This window comes from Macaca fascicularis, chromosome 1, assembly GCF_037993035.2.
Source record: "Macaca fascicularis isolate 582-1 chromosome 1, T2T-MFA8v1.1".
Lineage (NCBI taxonomy): Eukaryota > Metazoa > Chordata > Mammalia > Primates > Cercopithecidae > Macaca > Macaca fascicularis.
In genome coordinates this window covers 111,410,831-111,427,788 of record NC_088375.1, presented here as the reverse complement: position 1 = coordinate 111,427,788, position 16,958 = coordinate 111,410,831, and the positions used below count along the sequence as shown (strand labels likewise).

Sequence of the window (16,958 nt, the reverse complement as noted above, 5' to 3'; positions counted from 1 at the left end):
GTATTACCTTATATAGCCAAGGAGATTTTGCAGATGTAATTCTGAGATTGAGAGATTATGCCAGATTATCCAGGTAGGCCCCAAATGTAATCACCACAGTCCGTATAGGAGAGGCAAGAAAGTCAAGTGTAGAAGCAGAGAGAGATCTGAAGATTAACAGGCTGCTTGCTTTGAAGACAGAAGGGACCATAAACCAGAAATAAACCTCTAGAAGCTGGAAAAGGCATGGAAATAGACCCTCCCCCTTAAGGCCTCTGGAGGGAGTGCAGCCTTGATTTCTACTGAGTAAAATTGATTTTGTACTTCAGACCCCCAAAACTGTAAGAGAATAAATGACTGTTGTTTTAAAACCATTAAGTCTGTAGTAATTTGTTGCAGCAGCCACAGGAAACTAATACAACAGCTATACAGAGTTTTTTCAATAATTGGAGAAATCTGAATATGGATTGCATATTAATACTGAATCAGCATTAAATTTGTTAGGTATAATAATGTTATTGTAGCTATTTAGGAGAATATCCTATTTTTAAGAGACATGCCACCGTATTTACGGAGAAGTGCCAACATATTTGCAGTTTATTTTCCAGATGGGTCAGGGGCTGTGTGTACCTGAGAAGACAAAGATAAGGCAAATGCAGCGAAATCATAATAATTGGTGAATCCAGGTGAAGGGACTATGGTTGTTCTTTGTACTTTTTTTTCCAACTTTTCTGTAGGTTTAAAATTTTCAAAATAAAAAAATGGGAAATACTTTAAAAACTGTAATCAAAGACAGTACAGAAACTCATACATTAATGTATTTTATTTTTACAATAAAATTAATTTATGTAAATTGATATTTTACTAATTTCACCCCCAAGTTATATTAAAAGCTTTATGATATACGTTTGATAATAGCATATGTAAACTAGAACTCTGAATGATATCCATTGGTCATAATACATACTGTGTAGTGGTAATGGTGACTTTTGTGATTGCACAAGACCAGAGATGCCCCAAATGACATTGACATAGACATCTCGTTATTCTAAGGCTGAAACTGAAGTTGAATAGAAGGTTTCAGTCAAATACTGAGACGAAAGCTGAGGCAGTCCTGGGGGCAGGGGGGAAGTGTGTGTGTGTGTGTGTGTGTGTGTGTGTGTGTGTATACACACAGACGACATGATTTCTAAATATTTACAGAAAGGGTAGATTATCTACAAAAGAATAAGAATCAGACTGATACGAGATCTTACAAACCTAATCCCCTTCTTTCCTAAACTCCAGATTCTCATATTTCTGACTTCCTGTGATATTTATACTTCGATACTTACCAGGAGGTCTTCAACATTTTGTTCAACAGTATTCTTGGTTTCCTTCCTCCAAGACTACTCCTCCCTCCTATCAGCAAATAGTAGCTCTTTTCAAGTGCTCAGTGTAAAAACCTACAATTAATCCTTGATTTCTCTTTTAGTCAGCCTATACTAAATCAATTTCATTTAAAATATCTCCGCAACTAACCTGCATCTCCACATCTCCATTGCTACCACCAGCCTCTCCAGTCAAATTCTCCAAGAGTACTCTATCTCATTTAAAAGACAAAATCTCTGCAATGGCCTGTGAAGCTCCTTAATGGCCTACATGATCTGGCCTTCAAGCACCTCTCTGATCTGTGCAAAACTTTCCCCTGGTCAGTGTGCTTCACCCACATTCACCAAGCTTGTTCCTGCCTTGGGGCCTTTGTACTTACCATGTTGTTCTGAGAATACTCTGCCTTAAGATATTCTATAACTATCTTACTGTATACAGCTCTGCTCAAGTATTAACTGATCAAACCTGTCATCCCTATTCCACTCCATGTTCTGCTTTACTTAACAGAATTGCACATATGGCCCCCTGAATAATATAAATTTATTTGTTCACTTATTTTTACTTACCCACTAATTAAAGTGTAGACTTTTTCTATTCTGTTTACTGCTGTATTCCCAGCATGTTTTATCCGAATGCGCAGTGGTTTTTCTTCTCCCTTATTGTGGGAAGTCGTGTGCACAAATACACATAATGGAACCTGAATGTCATATTGCTTTCATACCTGTGTGAATTTTGGTAAGAAAGGAAAAGTAGCGATTGACAAGTAATATAATTACATTGAGTCACTCTCATAGTTAGCTGTTTATTGCTTTCCTGCTCTTATTCTCAGTCCCCAGGACCAAATGTTGACCACTCCCTCCCCCACATATAACTGGTTATTTACTCGACGCCATGCAGGTGCCTGTTAAAATGAAGTCACATACCTGCCTTATTAACTCAACCTTTCCCTACTGTCTTTCTGACCCCCACCTCCATGCTTTAAATTAACTTTGCAGGCTTAGGCTTTATCTCTCAGTAGAGCCATGTAAGGTATGTGTAAAAGGAAGAAAATGTTTTCTGGCGATGGAGCTTTGAAAAGCTTGCTTTTTTTTTTTTCTTTTGGCAATAAAATATATTTAGCACAATACCTAGTAACTAAAAAATCTGTTTTTATTTGGGTGGGGTACACAGCAAGTGTGTCATCCTGGAAGATACTATTTGGAATTTTATGTAGGTACATAAAGAGAAAAAAGTGAAAAGGGGCTACTAGGACACTGCAGTATGCTTAATGTGTATTTTCTAGTAAGTTTGTATTAGGCCATTATCTTGGTACTTTTATCTTCTGTTCTCACTTGATCTTTTTGAAATGTATTTTCAATCCTAATAAAAATATATAAAGTCCTGATTTAATAAAGGATTAAATGAAACTTTTGTATATCGCACTGCAATTCTCCGAAAAAAGGGGAGTGTGGGGAGGGGGAATTATCTGGCATAGTGACTTAAAATTGTGAACACGTTCTTACCAAGGAATATGGCAACTGCATAACCAAATGTCAGTGGTTACCAAACTTATGAATCACCTGGTGTTGTGTCATAGATTGCTTGTCTCTCGCCCCCAGTGATTTGGATCAGTGGAAATATGTGGGGTTTAAGGAATATAAAATACATTTATGTATATATTTGTGTGTGTCGCAAAAGCTTCAGGGTATATATATTTGTGTGTGTCTCAAAAGCTTCAGGGTAAAATAAGTTTTAACTGTTTAGGAAACTATTGTTTAAGGTATCCAGTCTCAAAAATGAAGGCCTTAAAACTTATACCTAATTTTTTCATTACATTTCTTGCGCAGAAAATGGTAAAATACCCAACGTTAACAGTGGGGAATTGTCTACATATCAACACTTGACTAAAAAGCTTTACTATCCATGACAGCAGCCTTTCCATTACTCTATTCTGAGAGCATTTAACGTCTTGAAACCCAGGAATAAATACCTATAGATTCACAGTACCTGAAAGGAATATCAAATTGAGACAAAAGGACTATGTAAACGGAAAATTGCTTCAACCATAGAATGGAGGTCTACAGGTGCGGAAGGAAAGTTTACATGGTGAGGCGTGGTCGCAAAAGTTTAGGAATATTCTCAGGTTACTACACAATTTAACGAGCTCAATATGCATTTATATTTTTTCCTTCCACTCTCCTGAGCAGATTTACACTGACCGCCCCGGTAGCAAACCGACTATGGAAAAGGCAAATTATGTGCACATTACCATGTTATTACCAGGTAGTTCTCGACCAAGCTACAGATTCTGGCTTTATCTTATATTCCTCTCCCATCAGCTGCAGAAAAAGGGATAGGTGCTGTGAAAAACTCCCTAAGTAGAACTTACAGTAAGCAGTGTGAAAACAGCTTATTTCACTGAAGGGGTTAAGCAGCCCAGAAAAGAGACTTTGGAGTCAAACAGCCGGGACTCGCTTGGAGCCGGTGTACTTGGTGACAGCCTTGCAAGTGCCCTGGGACAAGGCGTGCTTGGGCCAGCTCGCCGGGCAGCAGCAGGCGCAGGGCCGTCTGGCTCTCGCGGGACGTGATGGTGGAGCGCTTGTTGTAGTGCGCCAGGCGGGACGCCTCTCCCGCGATGCGCTCGAAGATGTCGTTGGCGAAGGAGTTCATGATGCCCACGGCCTTGGACGAGATGCCGGTGTCGGGGTGGACCTGCTTCAGCACCTTGTACATGCAGATGGAGTAGCTCTCCTTGCGGCTGCGCTTGCGCTTCTTGCCGTCTTTCTTCTGGGCTTTGGTGACGGCTTTCTTGGCGCCCTTCTTGGGAGCCGGCGCGGACTTTGCAGGTTCAGGCACGGCCAGACCCAAGACCGACTCTCACCCGCCGAGAACGCAGGCAGAACCTTGGTCTCGGGCTCTACCGGAAACGACTGTGCACTTACAGAGGCCGTGCGCGTGACGCTGCGTTGCGGTTCGCGAGTTTTTCGCGGCGCCCAATGCGAGAGAGACGAGATTATGTAAATGAGTGGATTCTGGCTGAGCTATCCTATTGGCTATCGGGACAAAATTTGCTTGAGCCAATCAAAGTGCTCCGTGGACAATCGCCGTTCTGTCTATAAAAGGGTGAAGCGGCGGCGTTTTCGGTGACTTTTCCGGTCGCCAGGCAGGAGTTTCACTCGGTGACTACTATCGCTGTGATGTCTGGTCGTGGCAAGCAAGGAGGCAAGGCCCGCGCCAAGGCCAAGTCGCGCTCGTCCCGCGCTGGCCTCCAGTTCCCGGTAGGGCGAGTGCACCGCTTGCTGCGCAAAGGCAACTACGCGGAGCGGGTGGGGGCCGGCGCTCCAGTCTACATGGCCGCGGTCCTCGAGTACCTGACCGCCGAGATCCTGGAGCTGGCGGGCAACGCGGCTCGGGACAACAAGAAGACGCGCATCATCCCTCGTCACCTCCAGCTGGCCATCCGCAACGACGAGGAACTGAACAAGCTGCTGGGCAAAGTCACCATCGCCCAGGGCGGCGTCCTGCCTAACATCCAGGCCGTGCTGCTCCCTAAGAAGACGGAGAGTCACCACAAGGCAAAGGGCAAGTGAGGCTGACGTCCGGCCCAAGTGGGCTCAGCCCGGCCCGCGTCTCGAAGGGGCACCTGTGAACTCAAAAGGCTCTTTTCAGAGCCACCCACGTTTTCAAATAAAAGAGTTGCTAATGCCGGTTCCTCTCAGTCCAGCGTTTCTCAGTAGTAAACGGCGAACCTGCAGCGGACGGGACGGAACGGGTGTGTGTGTGTGTGTGTGCGCGCGCGTGTGCCGTCTTGCATCTGGAGCACGTAACTGCCTTGGGTCATCGATGAGTGGGTCACGTAACTGCCTTGGGTCATCGATGAGTGGGTCCCCACTCCTAGGACTTCCCAGCGCAGGTGGAGGCACCAAACATCCTGGGTGCCGCCACGGTCCACTCCACACAGTCACAAACACCAGCGCCGCGGGCAGTACCCAAGGCGCTTAAAGTGTTGCGCCCGGAGCGCGCGCTTCCCCAGTGGTTTCCGCAGGCCATGGCCGGGCACTTAGACCTAGCCTAGCACTAGCGGGACGTGCTCCTTGCCCCCACCCCCGATGGGGAGGACCCTGAGCGGGTAGTGCTCGCCAGTGTGGCGGAGCTGGGTCTTGGCTTCACGGAGCTGACTTAAGTCTTAGTTTCTGTTTTGTTTCCCAAAGCGCCTTGGCGGCGGAGAGTAAGGGTCTCGGAGGCGGAATCTGGGGGCGGGCACCTCTCCCACCCAAAAGGTACCCGACAGGCGAAAAACGATCCGCCAAGTAGCAACTGGAGGCTGGGGGCAAATGGAAGAATGAGGTTCCATGCCGGAGCCGCTGGGCGCAACAAGAAAGGAAGCGAAGGGCGGACAGGGAACAATCTGACAAAACTGCAACGGAAAACGACTTTCACCCTGAAGGAAAGGGGGAAAAACAAGCTTGCAAAACTTGGCCAACTGGAAAGTAGAAAGTGAGGCGGGTGGGCGGGATTAGGGAGGACTCTGCCCAAGCCAACCGGTGACTTTAGGACGGGTGACGTCACAGCCAATGGACAGCCAGCGCGGGATTTTCAATTCTTGTTCCGCCCAATCGGGAAAAGACTGTGCTTATAAAGACGGCTGCCGCGGGGCCAGCAGCTCGTTTCTCTCCCCGCCGCTGCGCTGGTAAGCTTGTGTTTTGGTTCGCTATGGCCCGTACTAAGCAGACTGCCCGCAAGTCGACCGGCGGCAAGGCCCCGAGGAAGCAGCTGGCCACCAAGGCGGCCCGCAAGAGCGCGCCGGCCACGGGCGGGGTGAAGAAGCCGCACCGCTACCGGCCCGGCACCGTGGCCCTGCGGGAGATCCGGCGCTACCAGAAGTCCACGGAGCTGCTGATCCGCAAGCTGCCCTTCCAGCGGCTGGTACGCGAGATCGCGCAGGACTTTAAGACGGACCTGCGCTTCCAGAGTTCTGCCGTGATGGCGCTGCAGGAGGCCAGCGAGGCCTACCTGGTGGGGCTGTTCGAAGACACGAACCTGTGCGCCATCCACGCCAAGCGCGTGACCATCATGCCCAAGGACATCCAGCTGGCCCGCCGCATCCGTGGTGAGCGGGCTTAAGAAGTGCGCGTTCGGTCGGAGGTTCCATCGTATCCAAAAGGCTCTTTTCAGAGCCACCCACATCAGCACTTGGAAGAAGCTGTACCGCTTGCCCTCCGTGCTCCCCCTCCGGCATTAGAGCGGGGAAGGCGCTTCCGGTTGGGCTCCCAACAAAACACGGGGCCGGTTGACAAGTCAGGTCCCCTGCTGCGGTGCCATCTTGAGCTCTGCCGACTTCGGCCAGTTGGCCTATCCGGACTGGCCGGGCTGCGGCCGCTTTCCTTGGCGCCGGCTTGGGGGCTGTGACGGTCCGGCTCTTCCTGCGCGTGACCGGGGCCCTGCGTGGCGCGGGGAGGCAGGGCAGGAGGGACGGGGCGTCGGTCCCGAGGCCAGGGGTCATCAGGTGGACGCTCAGGGCTCGCGGTCCTGAGAGCGCCCGGCCTTTGCGGAAGTGGAGGGCCACACGCCCGTGCTTCGCGCCCAAACCGGCCTCACCCGGCGCGGCCCTCCGGCTAGCGAGGGAAATGACCACCTCGGCCTCGCCGGGGTTCTGCGGGCAAACGTGGGGAGAACTGCGCTGGGGCTGCCGGTCGGGCCCACGCCACCTCCACCAGCACAGTGGTAACCCCCACATCCTGCCCCTAAGCCAAAATTCCCGGGGTCACGGGGTGTGGGCGGAATTTTGTGAATCTGGGCTTAATCGAGCTGTTCCCTGTCCATGTCCACAGGAGACTCACTCTATGCCAATGAGGGCACTCGGTCCTCTTAGAAGCTGCATGGTGTGTCTGGATTTTCTGTCCAGACTCAGTAGTTCCTTTACATTGTTTTCGTCGGACACGTGGGCAGACGCTGGTCCCCGAGGTCAGATCCTTGGGAAGACAGTAGATCAAACAGGCAGAACGTGGGCCTCCGTTGGGCAAATGAAGTTCCTCACCTTAGGAAATCGTGACAGGAGGCCTCAGAGGCGATCTCTATAGTCTCTGGGAGCTGGGAAGTCCAAGGCCTCTTAGTGGGAAAGTGAGGCAGGGTCTTGCAGAGCCCACTCTACACAGGGCCAGATACAAATGGCCGTAGAGGTCTTAGGTAACACCTTCTCGGTCATTTAGTTGCACCTCAAAGAAGCCAGGGCTTTGGTTTTCTGTTTGTTTCATCACAGTTGACAGGTTAAAAGCATTCACCGCAGAGATCTGTGAGAATTAAGAGGGGAGAAGGGAAAATGGAATAAAACTTCGTTTTGTAAAGCTGCCATTTTGCCTTTCCTGAGGCGTGTTAAGTGAGGAGAGCAGTGTAGGTGAGCCCTGCTGGGGACTGCCACATGTTTCTGCTCCAGGGTCACAGCAATTTCTAGAGCATGCCTCTGGGTCTCTGCGGAGACCCTCATAACCTGCTTAGGCCCACAGTGCATGGGCGGTATTCTGACTTCAAAAACTAGTGACCTTCAGAGGTGGGCAGGTCACCCACCATCTCTGCACCCAGCTTCTCAGGTCCAGTAGTGACTGAGCAGAGACCGGAAGCTGCGGATGTTGGTGTCAGACATCTAGGTCCTCTGACTGCCCCCCCCACCCCGCACCCCAGATCACACTCCTTTCACTCACCAGTCTGGGCACCTCTAAACTCCAGGAGGTCTCCCCGGCTGAATGTCAAAGGAAAATTTCGTGGCTTTTTTTTTATATCCAGTCAGGAGTAGAATTCATTACATCTTGTGGTCCTGGCACTGTGAAGGCCTGCACTCACAGGAATCTGTCAGTCTTCGTATTTGTTTGCGAGACCAGCATAAGCTGAATTCATCAATACAAGATAACATTCTAAAATGCTAAGTTTTAACATTTAATCATTCCCTGTACTTAAATCATTGTCTCCCCTCAGGTGACAGTTAAAGGATAATTAAGGATACGGTAAAGAAATACTCTTCCTCTGGCTGGGCACTGTGGCTCACAGCTGTTAATCCCGGCACTTTGGGAGGCGGAGGCGGGCGGATTGCTTGAAGTCAAAGTTCCAGACCAGCTTGGGAAACATAGCAAGACCCTGTCTCTACAACAACAACAGAAAAAAGAAAAAGAAAAAAGAAATACCTAGCCGGGAGTGGTGCCATTTGCCTGTGGTCCCAGCTACTAGGGGGGCTGAGGTGGGAGAATCACTTATGCCCGGGAGGCAGAGACTGCTGTGAGCTGAGATTGTGCCACTGCACTCCAGTGTGGGTGACAAGATAGTGAGACCCTGTCTCAAACCCACCTCTTCCTCTAATAACTAGCTTCTACGTGGCTACCTTGGTTGCCAGTAAGCCCACTCTGAATCTGTGGCTTTTATGAAGTGAAAAACGTGCTTTGTTCACATTTAATTCTGCCTTAGGCAGGCTAGTGGGGGACAGGTGTGTGTGTGTGTGTGTTTGGAGGGGAACTACATGGTAAGAGACATGGCCATGTTTACACTGCTTTTTCTTCCTTAGAAGAGGACTTGTCCACTCTCCTGGTCACCCTTATCCTTCTCTCGGTCCGCATCTCAGTCTTCTCATGTCTTTCTCTTCCCCGTCAATATTCCTGGTTTCCCCCGTGCTGGCCTTGGCCATCTTCTTTTCTCCGTGCAACTCAAGTGAGATTGACTCCCTGCTTTCCATATTTCTGTCCCTTAGCTAAGTGCTCCCAAATTGGTATCTTCTGCTGAGACCCTATCCTGAGCGCTACACATTTTGTGTGTGTGTGTGTGTGTGTGTGTGTGTGTGTGTGAAACAGGGTCTCACTCGTCTAGGCTGGAGTGCAGTAGCACAATCAAAGATCACTGCAACCTTGGACTCCTGGGTTCAGGGGTCCTCCCACCTCAGCCATCTGAGTAACTGGGACTACAGGCACACACCACCAGGCCCGGGTAATTTTTTTTTATTTTTTGTAGAGTCAGGGTCTCACTGCATTGCCCAGGCTGGTCTCGAAATCCTGGGCTCAAGCCATCCTCCCACCTTGGACTCCCAAAGTGCTGGGATTATAGACGTGGGCCACTGTGCCTGGCTACACCAATATTTCTAACTGCCTGGTAGATAGGTCCCTCTGGATGGATACTAGGCACTTCAAACCCAGCTTATTTCCAAAACCACATGCATCATCTTGCTTTCCAAACCGATTTGTTTCTTTCCACATTCCCCATCTTCCTGGAAGACACCTTCATTACCCCCATCTGTTCTGAGTCAGGTGTCCCTTCCTCTTGCCCTCTGTGCAAATCTCATGAGTTCCAAATGTTACTAAATCTACCTTCTGACTTTCAATTGTATCACCTTTTCTCCGTCCACCCATGACCATGCCTTAACTGAAGCTCTCGCCAGCTCTGATCTAGTAGATTACATAGTCAGGATAGTCTTTCTGCCCTGCCACACTGAGCTTCCATTCTGTACGAGAGATATCTTTTTCTTTCTTTTTTTTTTTTTGAGACGGAGTCCCGCTCTGTCGCCCTGGCTGGAGTGCAGAGGCACCATCTCGGCTCACTCCAACCACCGTCTCCCGGGTTCATGCGATTCTCCTGCCTCGGCCTCTGGAGTAGCTGGGACTACAGGTGCGTGTCACCACGCTCAGCTAATTTTTATATTTTTAGTAGAGACGGGGTTTCACCATGTTGGCCAGGATGGTCTCAATCTCTTGACCTCGTCATCTGCCTGTCTTGGCCTCCCAAAGTGCTGGGATTACAGGCATGAGCCACAGTGCCCGGCTCCCTTGCTCTTCTTTGCCCTCATCTCTTTGGGCCCTCCTCCTTGCCTCTGCCCTCTCCTATCTTAATACCCCTTCCCTTCCTTAACCTCTCAGCATTAGGCTGGCAACATTTCTCAGGGTGAGGATTTGTCTTTGTTTATTTCCGTAGTAGCCGTACCCAAGCAATGCCTGGTCACCATAGAGTTAAATCGTCTCTCAAAAAAACAAAACAAAAAACGAACTACATTGAGTGGGAAAGGCAATACATATATCAACTTTGGTTTCGGTGTCACTTCATGGCGTCATTCTTCTTTCACGTATAACTTTTCATTTGATCCTTAAAATAATCCTGTGAAAAAGGCAGGAATTCTCAGTAATTGGCCGGGCATGGTGGCTCACACCTGTAATCCCAGCACTTTGGGAGGCTGAGAGGGGTGGATCCCCTGAGGTCAGGAGTTCAAGACCAGCCTGGCCAACACGGTGAAACCCGGTCTCTACTAAAAATACACAAATTAGCTGGACTTCAAACTAAAGCAAATTTTAACATTTGGGTGAACATCTGGGCAACATATATTCAGGTTTTAAATATTTTTGCATTAAAACAAAAACTGTTTAAAAAAAAGAAAAAGAGGACAGGCGCGGTGGCTCACTCCTGTAATCCCAGCATTTTGGGAGGCCGAGGAGGGCGGGTCACCTAAAGTCAGGAGTTCGAGACCAGCCTGGCCAACATGGCAAAACCTCCATCTCTACTAAAAATACAAAAATTAGCCCGGCGTGGTGGTGGGCACCTGTGGTCCCAGCTACTCGGGAGGCTGAGGCAGGAGAATCACTTGAACCCGGGAGGTAGAGGTTGCGGTCAGCCAAGATCGTGCCACTGCATTCCAGCCTGCGTGACAGATCAAGACTCCATCTCATAAAAAGAAAGAGGAAGGAAGGAAGGAAGGGAAAGAAAGAAAGGAAAGGAAGGAAGAAGGAAGGAAAGAAAAAGAAAGAAAAGAAAAAGAAAGAGAGAAAGAAAGAAAGAGAAAGAGAGAAAGAAAGAAATGCTGTTACCTAAGTCAGTGGCTTTCAACCTTTAATGTGTATCAGAATCACCGGGAGGGCTTTTTTAAAGCACAGATTACTATGTCTCGCCCCTCAGTTTCTTCAGTTTCTCATTCAATAGGTCTGGGGTGGGGCCCAAGACTTTATCCCAGGTGATCAGTGCTGCTAGATGAGAGGCTACATTTTGAGAACAACTGATTCAGACAATGGACGTGTTTTCTCCCCCACTCCCTTTCTTTCTTTATCTTCAAATTTTTGATATCTCCTTCTTTAGTGGATCTTGGTGAGGATCAGATAGATTCATCAGCATTGCCTTTAAAATTAAAAAAAAAATCAGTGATACTTGAAATAGCAATGCTGAAAATCACAGGTCAGATTTAAAAGGGAAAAGGAAACATCTTGAGCATTACAACCTCTATTTCTTACCTGGACATCTTCACAAATGTTATTCTTGCCACTTCCTCCCTGCCCTCAACCCTTTTACTCTGTATCTCAGTAGGATGCCAATCATTCTGCCCTTTATTCAGAGTCCGACACAAGCCCCAACGTCCATAGCCAAGTTTTCCTTGGTTTCCCAGCAGCCAGTGACTCCTGTAGCATTAGGATTCCTATAGTAGTTATTGTCTACATTTCTCAGCATATTGAATATGTACTGCCTCTTACTGTTGGACTGTTTATTCTTAAATGTGTACAGGTATGGATTTATGTCGTCTATATATTATGCATTTATTGTCTTCTCCGTTCTGATGGTAAGCTCCTGGAGGGCAAGTCTTGCATCCACCGCTTTGCTGGCAGCCCCATTGGTAAGCTCCTGGAAGGCAAGTCTCGCACCAGTGCTTTGCCGGCAACCTGATTGCTAAGTACCGTGTTTTAAGCTTAGTTCAGTCTCACGTGTTTGATGCTGATGAGAGCAGCCACATCTGAAAACCAATAAAGCAACTGCTGGTTTATCCTTTGGGAGCTGACAGAATTTCTTCTTCCAAATACATACACAGTAAAATCATAAGCCTAGAATCTTAAAAAAAAAAACATAAAAACAAAAAACAAACAAAAAAGAAACTTATGGGATATGCAATGGCTGCAAAACTGTAAGGATTAGAAATGTGAACCCACATTTTAATCCAAATGAGGGCAATTTAGAGGTGGTAGTGTAAAGAATGGCTTGCTTTAACAGATGCCATGCTGATATAGAATTGGCTTTTGCCTTGTCAAAATTAAATTGTGCTTTCTGTATTGATGGTGGGCACGTTTCTGCACGTCTCTCGTTCTAAGCTACAACAGGCCCTAAGAAGTAGAAGTCACATACCTGAATTAGTTGTGAAGTTGCTTTCAGATCATATCGTTGGTTCACTCTTATAGAAGGATCACATTAAAATGTCTCTGCATTTGTATCCTTGCAATGCCACAACTGAAAGACAGTTATCTCATAGGTCCTTGATTAAATTAGGAGCCTTTTTACTGAACACAAGAAATGATACTTTTCAGGCACTGGGCAGATAGCTTGCTAGAAATTCATTTTTTTTAACTGTACTAAGATTGAGCTGAGTGCGTGGCTGAAGATACCACATAACATGGACCCTTACTAAGGGATCTAGTCCACCCGCTTGTTATGTAGAGGGTAAAATGAAGCCCAGAACAGTCAATCGCGAAATCTAAGCCGATCAGGTGGGAAAGCCGGCATCTATAGAATGAAGATCTAAGGCTGCTTCTCCCACTTTGCCTGAGCAAATGTAGGGAGATTACATAGCAAGGCACGTGTAAATTGCCAGTGCCTATTTCTCAGAACCAGATCTGGTGATCGCAAAGACGTGCCCCTCTAGGTGTGCCTATATACTGCTCCAGAAGAGCAAGCCGAGAAAGTAGTGGTCAAACCTAGAGCACATTCAACCTTTCATATCGATAAAGGCAAAAAAAAAAAAAAGCCCAAGTAAGTGAAAAAGCCGCTTTCGGTCAACGACTTAAGTCTTTACGGCTGTGAGCGCCAGGGGCCACAGTAGCTTTCGTTAACTTCAGATCCGACTGTCGCCCCACTGCCAAAGTTACCTTCCAACATCGTTACTGTTGCACTTTATGCAGTCAAGTGTCCAGCTCCTCAGATGAGCGAGTGGTCGGCCCTAAAAAGGGCCTTTGGGATCGAAACGTGCAAAGCTGGAGCGGCGGCCTAGCCTCCGAAGCCGTACAGTGTGCGCCCCTGGCGCTTGAGCGCGTACACCACATCCATGGCTGTGACGGTCTTGCGCTTGGCGTGCTCGGTGTAGGTGACTGCGTCCCGAATCACGTTCTCCAGGAACACCTTCAGCACACCGCGGGTCTCCTCGTAAATGAGGCCAGAGATCCGCTTAACGCCGCCACGCCGAGCTAGACGCCGAATGGCAGGCTTGGTGATGCCCTGAATGTTGTCTCTCAGGACCTTGCGGTGGCGCTTAGCGCCCCCTTTGCCTAAGCCTTTTCCACCCTTTCCCCTGCCAGACATGACTGCTACAGTCTGAAAGACAGCTTCTGTCAGGGCAAGCACGGTCTTCCCCTGATATACAAGAGTATCGGACCAGATTGAAAACCGAAAGCGCGCCGGCGGGAAGCTTTCTCAATTGTCCCCGCCCTCTCGACATTTCGTCATTTCTTTTCTGTTCTCCTCTCCCTCCTCCTCCACTCTGCTCAGGTCCCTCCCACCCTCTTCCCCCCCCCCCCGCGCCCCGCTACGCCATAGTCCCCGGGAGAATTCACATCCCAACCCAGGGCTTCCGGATTCTGCGGTGGCTTTGGCCTGTGTCTGGTCTGAGGACGCCCGAAAGGCACTGCACTGAGGCTAAGGGAAAGTTCTTCTGGAGGGAGCCTCAGGTAGAGCAAATGGAGGCCAGAGGCGGGCAGGAGCGCGCCAGCGCAGGATTTAATCCCGACGAGCGGATTCAGAGCCGTCCTTATATAAAGCCTCAGGAAGCGCCGTTCCGACGATGAGGCCGGCACGCGAGAGGCGACCTCAAGAGCGGCGGCGCCAGGGATCTGTGCGCCAAGGGAGGACGGGAGGGAGCAGGTTCGCCATAATTCCTGACTCTAGGCTCTGTTTTGTTGGACCGAGCCACTCTATTTTAGCTCACGCAGGAGAATTCTGGCCCTGGGAAAATTGATCTCAGCATGCTGCCAAGCTTTCTCATGGAGGTCAGCGAATCCCAACACACTGTCGGTCAAAGCAGTGCTGGAAGAAACAAAACAGTTCTCCCTCGGTAGAACTGAGGGGAATTGGTCCAGGGCTCCCGCCGATACCAAAATCCTGGTTGCTCAAGTCTCTCATAGAAAATGGCGTAGTATTTGCACATAACTATGCACATCCTCCCGTGTACTTTAAATGGTCTCTAAATTACTCTGTAACACCTAATCCAATGTAAATGCTATGTAAGTAATTGTCATACTGTTTTTATTTTTACTAGCTTTTGTGTATTTTTTTTTTAAATTCATTTGTTTGATATTTCGATCTTGGGGAACCCGCGTATATGGAGGGCCTGCTACACAGAGAAAACTGAGGGATATTCTGTGCATCCGTTTCTACGGATCCTCTAAATCGGCCTTTGTTTTCAGCCAGGATTTAGTGCCCAACTGTGTCCTCTGGAGGCCCCACATGGAGCTAGCAAAGTTTGCTGCATCGGGTTTTGCAAGAGGACTATCTGCTCCATACTGAGAGTAATTACCACAAACTGCCCTATGAAATTGGTTGGGGTTCTTACTGTTAGCATGTTTATTACTTTATCAGGGCTCTCTGTAGGAGAGTCTGTGAGAAAATGTTCTGGTTTCTGCTGAAAGAATCGTGTTTTGTTGGGGTTTTTTCCCCGGAAAAATATTATTTTTAAAAACTCTTCTGTGCCCTGTTTAATCTCTCCCTTGGATCCACCTCCTATGTGCTCATAAATCGTAAATCTGTATTCAGACTTCTAGACTCGAAACACGTAGATCCACCTCGTGGTTCTTCAGTCATTTTAAGCTCAAAACTCAAAATCTCCCGAAATCAAAATGTTGACATTTATAATCTCCAGGGTGTGACTCACGGGGGATGAGGGGAGCACTTCTCTCCCTCCCCGCATAAAGCTGGTTCTCCTGTCTGCTCATTGAACGGTTCCACTACCCATCACAGCATCTACGTGCCTAAACCAACACCCCAGCATTGGCATCAGATATCTTCCTCTCCCTTGGCTGCTTCAGGACAGAGAAGAAACATGCTTGCCCTTTTCTGACTCTTTAGTAACTCTCGCCAAATCTATCACATTATTTTACATCTCTTTACATCTTAGTACTCCCCCCATCTTGGCTGTGTGTTCCTTACTGGCAGTGATTTTTGTTTATTCATTTTTGTAAACTGACACCTAGTTCAGTGTCCAATATAAGCTCAATAATAGTTAATAAAAGGAAAAGTTCCTGCATCTGATTGCTTTTAAACACTGTTAGAAAAGACATAACCAAATTGCAGCTTGATAAAACCACCACAAAACAAGGCTGAGAGAAGTGGTGATTTCTGGTGTCAGCGGGCACAGGACCCTGGGCAGAATCAGAGATACGGGGTCTATTCAGTTCCCTTTTTAAGGGGATCAGGACATGCTACCTCCAAATGTGCCAGTTTCGACTTAAGAATTATTTTCAGCTGAAATAAACAGCTAAAATCCCTTACCTGTTTAATAGCAGATCCTCCTCGCAAGTCTCAAATTTTTAACTCAGTTGTCATAAATCTTCTTCAGGACTAGAAGCAAATCTAATCTCAGAGATGAGAAGTAGTCATCACACCCAAATAGACATTGTCACAAGACTCGAATCTTCCATCTATTCTAAGGGACCATTTATCTTTTCAAAAGTCATTTGGTTTTCCGTATGTCCTTTATTCCTCCTCCTTTTCCCCTGCTGTTAGGTAGATCCCAAATTCTAACCACCCCTTTGAGTTACTCATCTCAGAGTGCTCCTATGTATACACTTTTTTTTTTTTTTTTTTTTTGATTCAGAGTCTTACTCTGTCACCCAGGCTGGAGTGCAGTGGTACAATCTCGGTTTAAACACCCAAGTCTGTGGTGTTTTGTTATAGTCCCTCTAGAAACTAATACAGGATTCATGGTCTGCCAAAATCCCATTCCCGGCTCAGACCGACAATGGATGGTGGGATCCTTCGTGATACGTACCCTGTGAGTTAGAAGTAGCAACTAGAGCTGTTGAGGACAATACCTTTGCACCCGGTACCTCATCCACTGAATTTTATTTTCAAAGATATAGTCTGAAACCCTCAGAGGGTGAGTGCCTTTCCAGTGTGTCAGAGCCATTAGCAGCTGGGCAGACCGCTGAGCATATAGATTTCTAGGTCAAGGCCCTCTCCCCAAAGAATCATACTCCCTGGTTGAACTGAACCTAAATCAGGTTTTGAACTAGACAGATGCCAACCAACTTAAAATTTGAAAGACACCCAAGACCTGTCCATGGCCCTGGGATTTGAGGACAACCTGTGCATGTCATGGCTATGGCAGTTCAGGGGTCTCTGGCTTAGTGGGAACGTCTATGTCCTAACTTCACCCTTCTCACTCTTCCACCCCCATCTGCCCCTCCTATGACAATGGAGTGCTCATTCCCCAAATTATCAGCACCGTGAAAGAGAGAAAGGAACACTGGATAGTCTAAGACCTGGTCTTGGCTTGTGTGAGACAGTGGAGACCTCACTACTTGGTCTTTTCTGGTTTACTGTCAAAAGGTTGAAGCTGGGGCCTTGACTGCCTCCTGTTCTCTGTTCCAGGGATGCTATACAATAGAAGTTTTGGGTCTTGACCGTCGAAAGGTCCCATGAATTCT

General features: G+C 47.8%; 3 protein-coding genes and 1 pseudogene across 6 annotated transcripts; 2 read left to right on the top strand and 2 right to left on the bottom strand.

Moving 5' to 3' along the window:
- Positions 1–2,478: 2,478 nt before the first annotated feature.
- On the bottom strand, positions 2,479–13,648 carry H4C15 (H4 clustered histone 15). Of its 4 annotated transcripts, none has more exons than XM_073996871.1 (4): positions 12,454–13,648; positions 11,574–12,162; positions 8,028–8,210; positions 2,479–7,619 (listed from the first exon to the last, which is right to left on the bottom strand). In XM_073996871.1, the coding sequence occupies exon 1, from the start codon at positions 13,618–13,620 to the stop codon at positions 13,309–13,311; it is 312 nt and encodes a 103-aa protein (XP_073852972.1). In that variant the 5' UTR covers positions 13,621–13,648; the 3' UTR covers positions 2,479–7,619; positions 8,028–8,210; positions 11,574–12,162; positions 12,454–13,308. The 4 variants fall into 4 exon arrangements, with proteins under 4 accessions (XP_073852972.1, XP_073852969.1, XP_073852977.1 ...); XM_073996868.1 differs by having other exon boundaries at positions 11,574–12,067; XM_073996876.1 differs by lacking the exons at positions 2,479–7,619; positions 8,028–8,210 and adding an exon at positions 11,153–11,460.
- Positions 3,579–4,206, bottom strand: LOC141407254 (histone H2B type 2-E-like; annotated as a pseudogene).
- On the top strand, positions 4,475–5,047 carry LOC123569745 (histone H2A type 2-A). The gene has a single exon (XM_045376930.2). It carries the CDS (start codon positions 4,527–4,529, stop codon positions 4,917–4,919), a length of 393 nt encoding a protein of 130 aa, XP_045232865.1. The 5' UTR covers positions 4,475–4,526; the 3' UTR covers positions 4,920–5,047.
- On the top strand, positions 4,475–7,678 carry LOC135971426 (histone H3). Its single transcript, XM_073996826.1, has one exon. The coding sequence runs from the start codon at positions 6,043–6,045 to the stop codon at positions 6,451–6,453; it is 411 nt and encodes a 136-aa protein (XP_073852927.1). The 5' UTR covers positions 4,475–6,042; the 3' UTR covers positions 6,454–7,678.
- Positions 13,649–16,958: the final 3,310 nt, after the last annotated feature.

Bases quoted from the DNA above. Each gene is read 5' to 3' on its own strand.
- LOC123569745 (XM_045376930.2), top strand. From the start codon at position 4,527: ATGTCTGGTCGTGGCAAGCAAGGAGGCAAGGCCCGCGCCAAGGCCAAG.
- LOC135971426 (XM_073996826.1), top strand. From the start codon at position 6,043: ATGGCCCGTACTAAGCAGACTGCCCGCAAGTCGACCGGCGGCAAGGCC.
- H4C15 (XM_073996871.1), bottom strand. From the start codon at position 13,620: ATGTCTGGCAGGGGAAAGGGTGGAAAAGGCTTAGGCAAAGGGGGCGCT.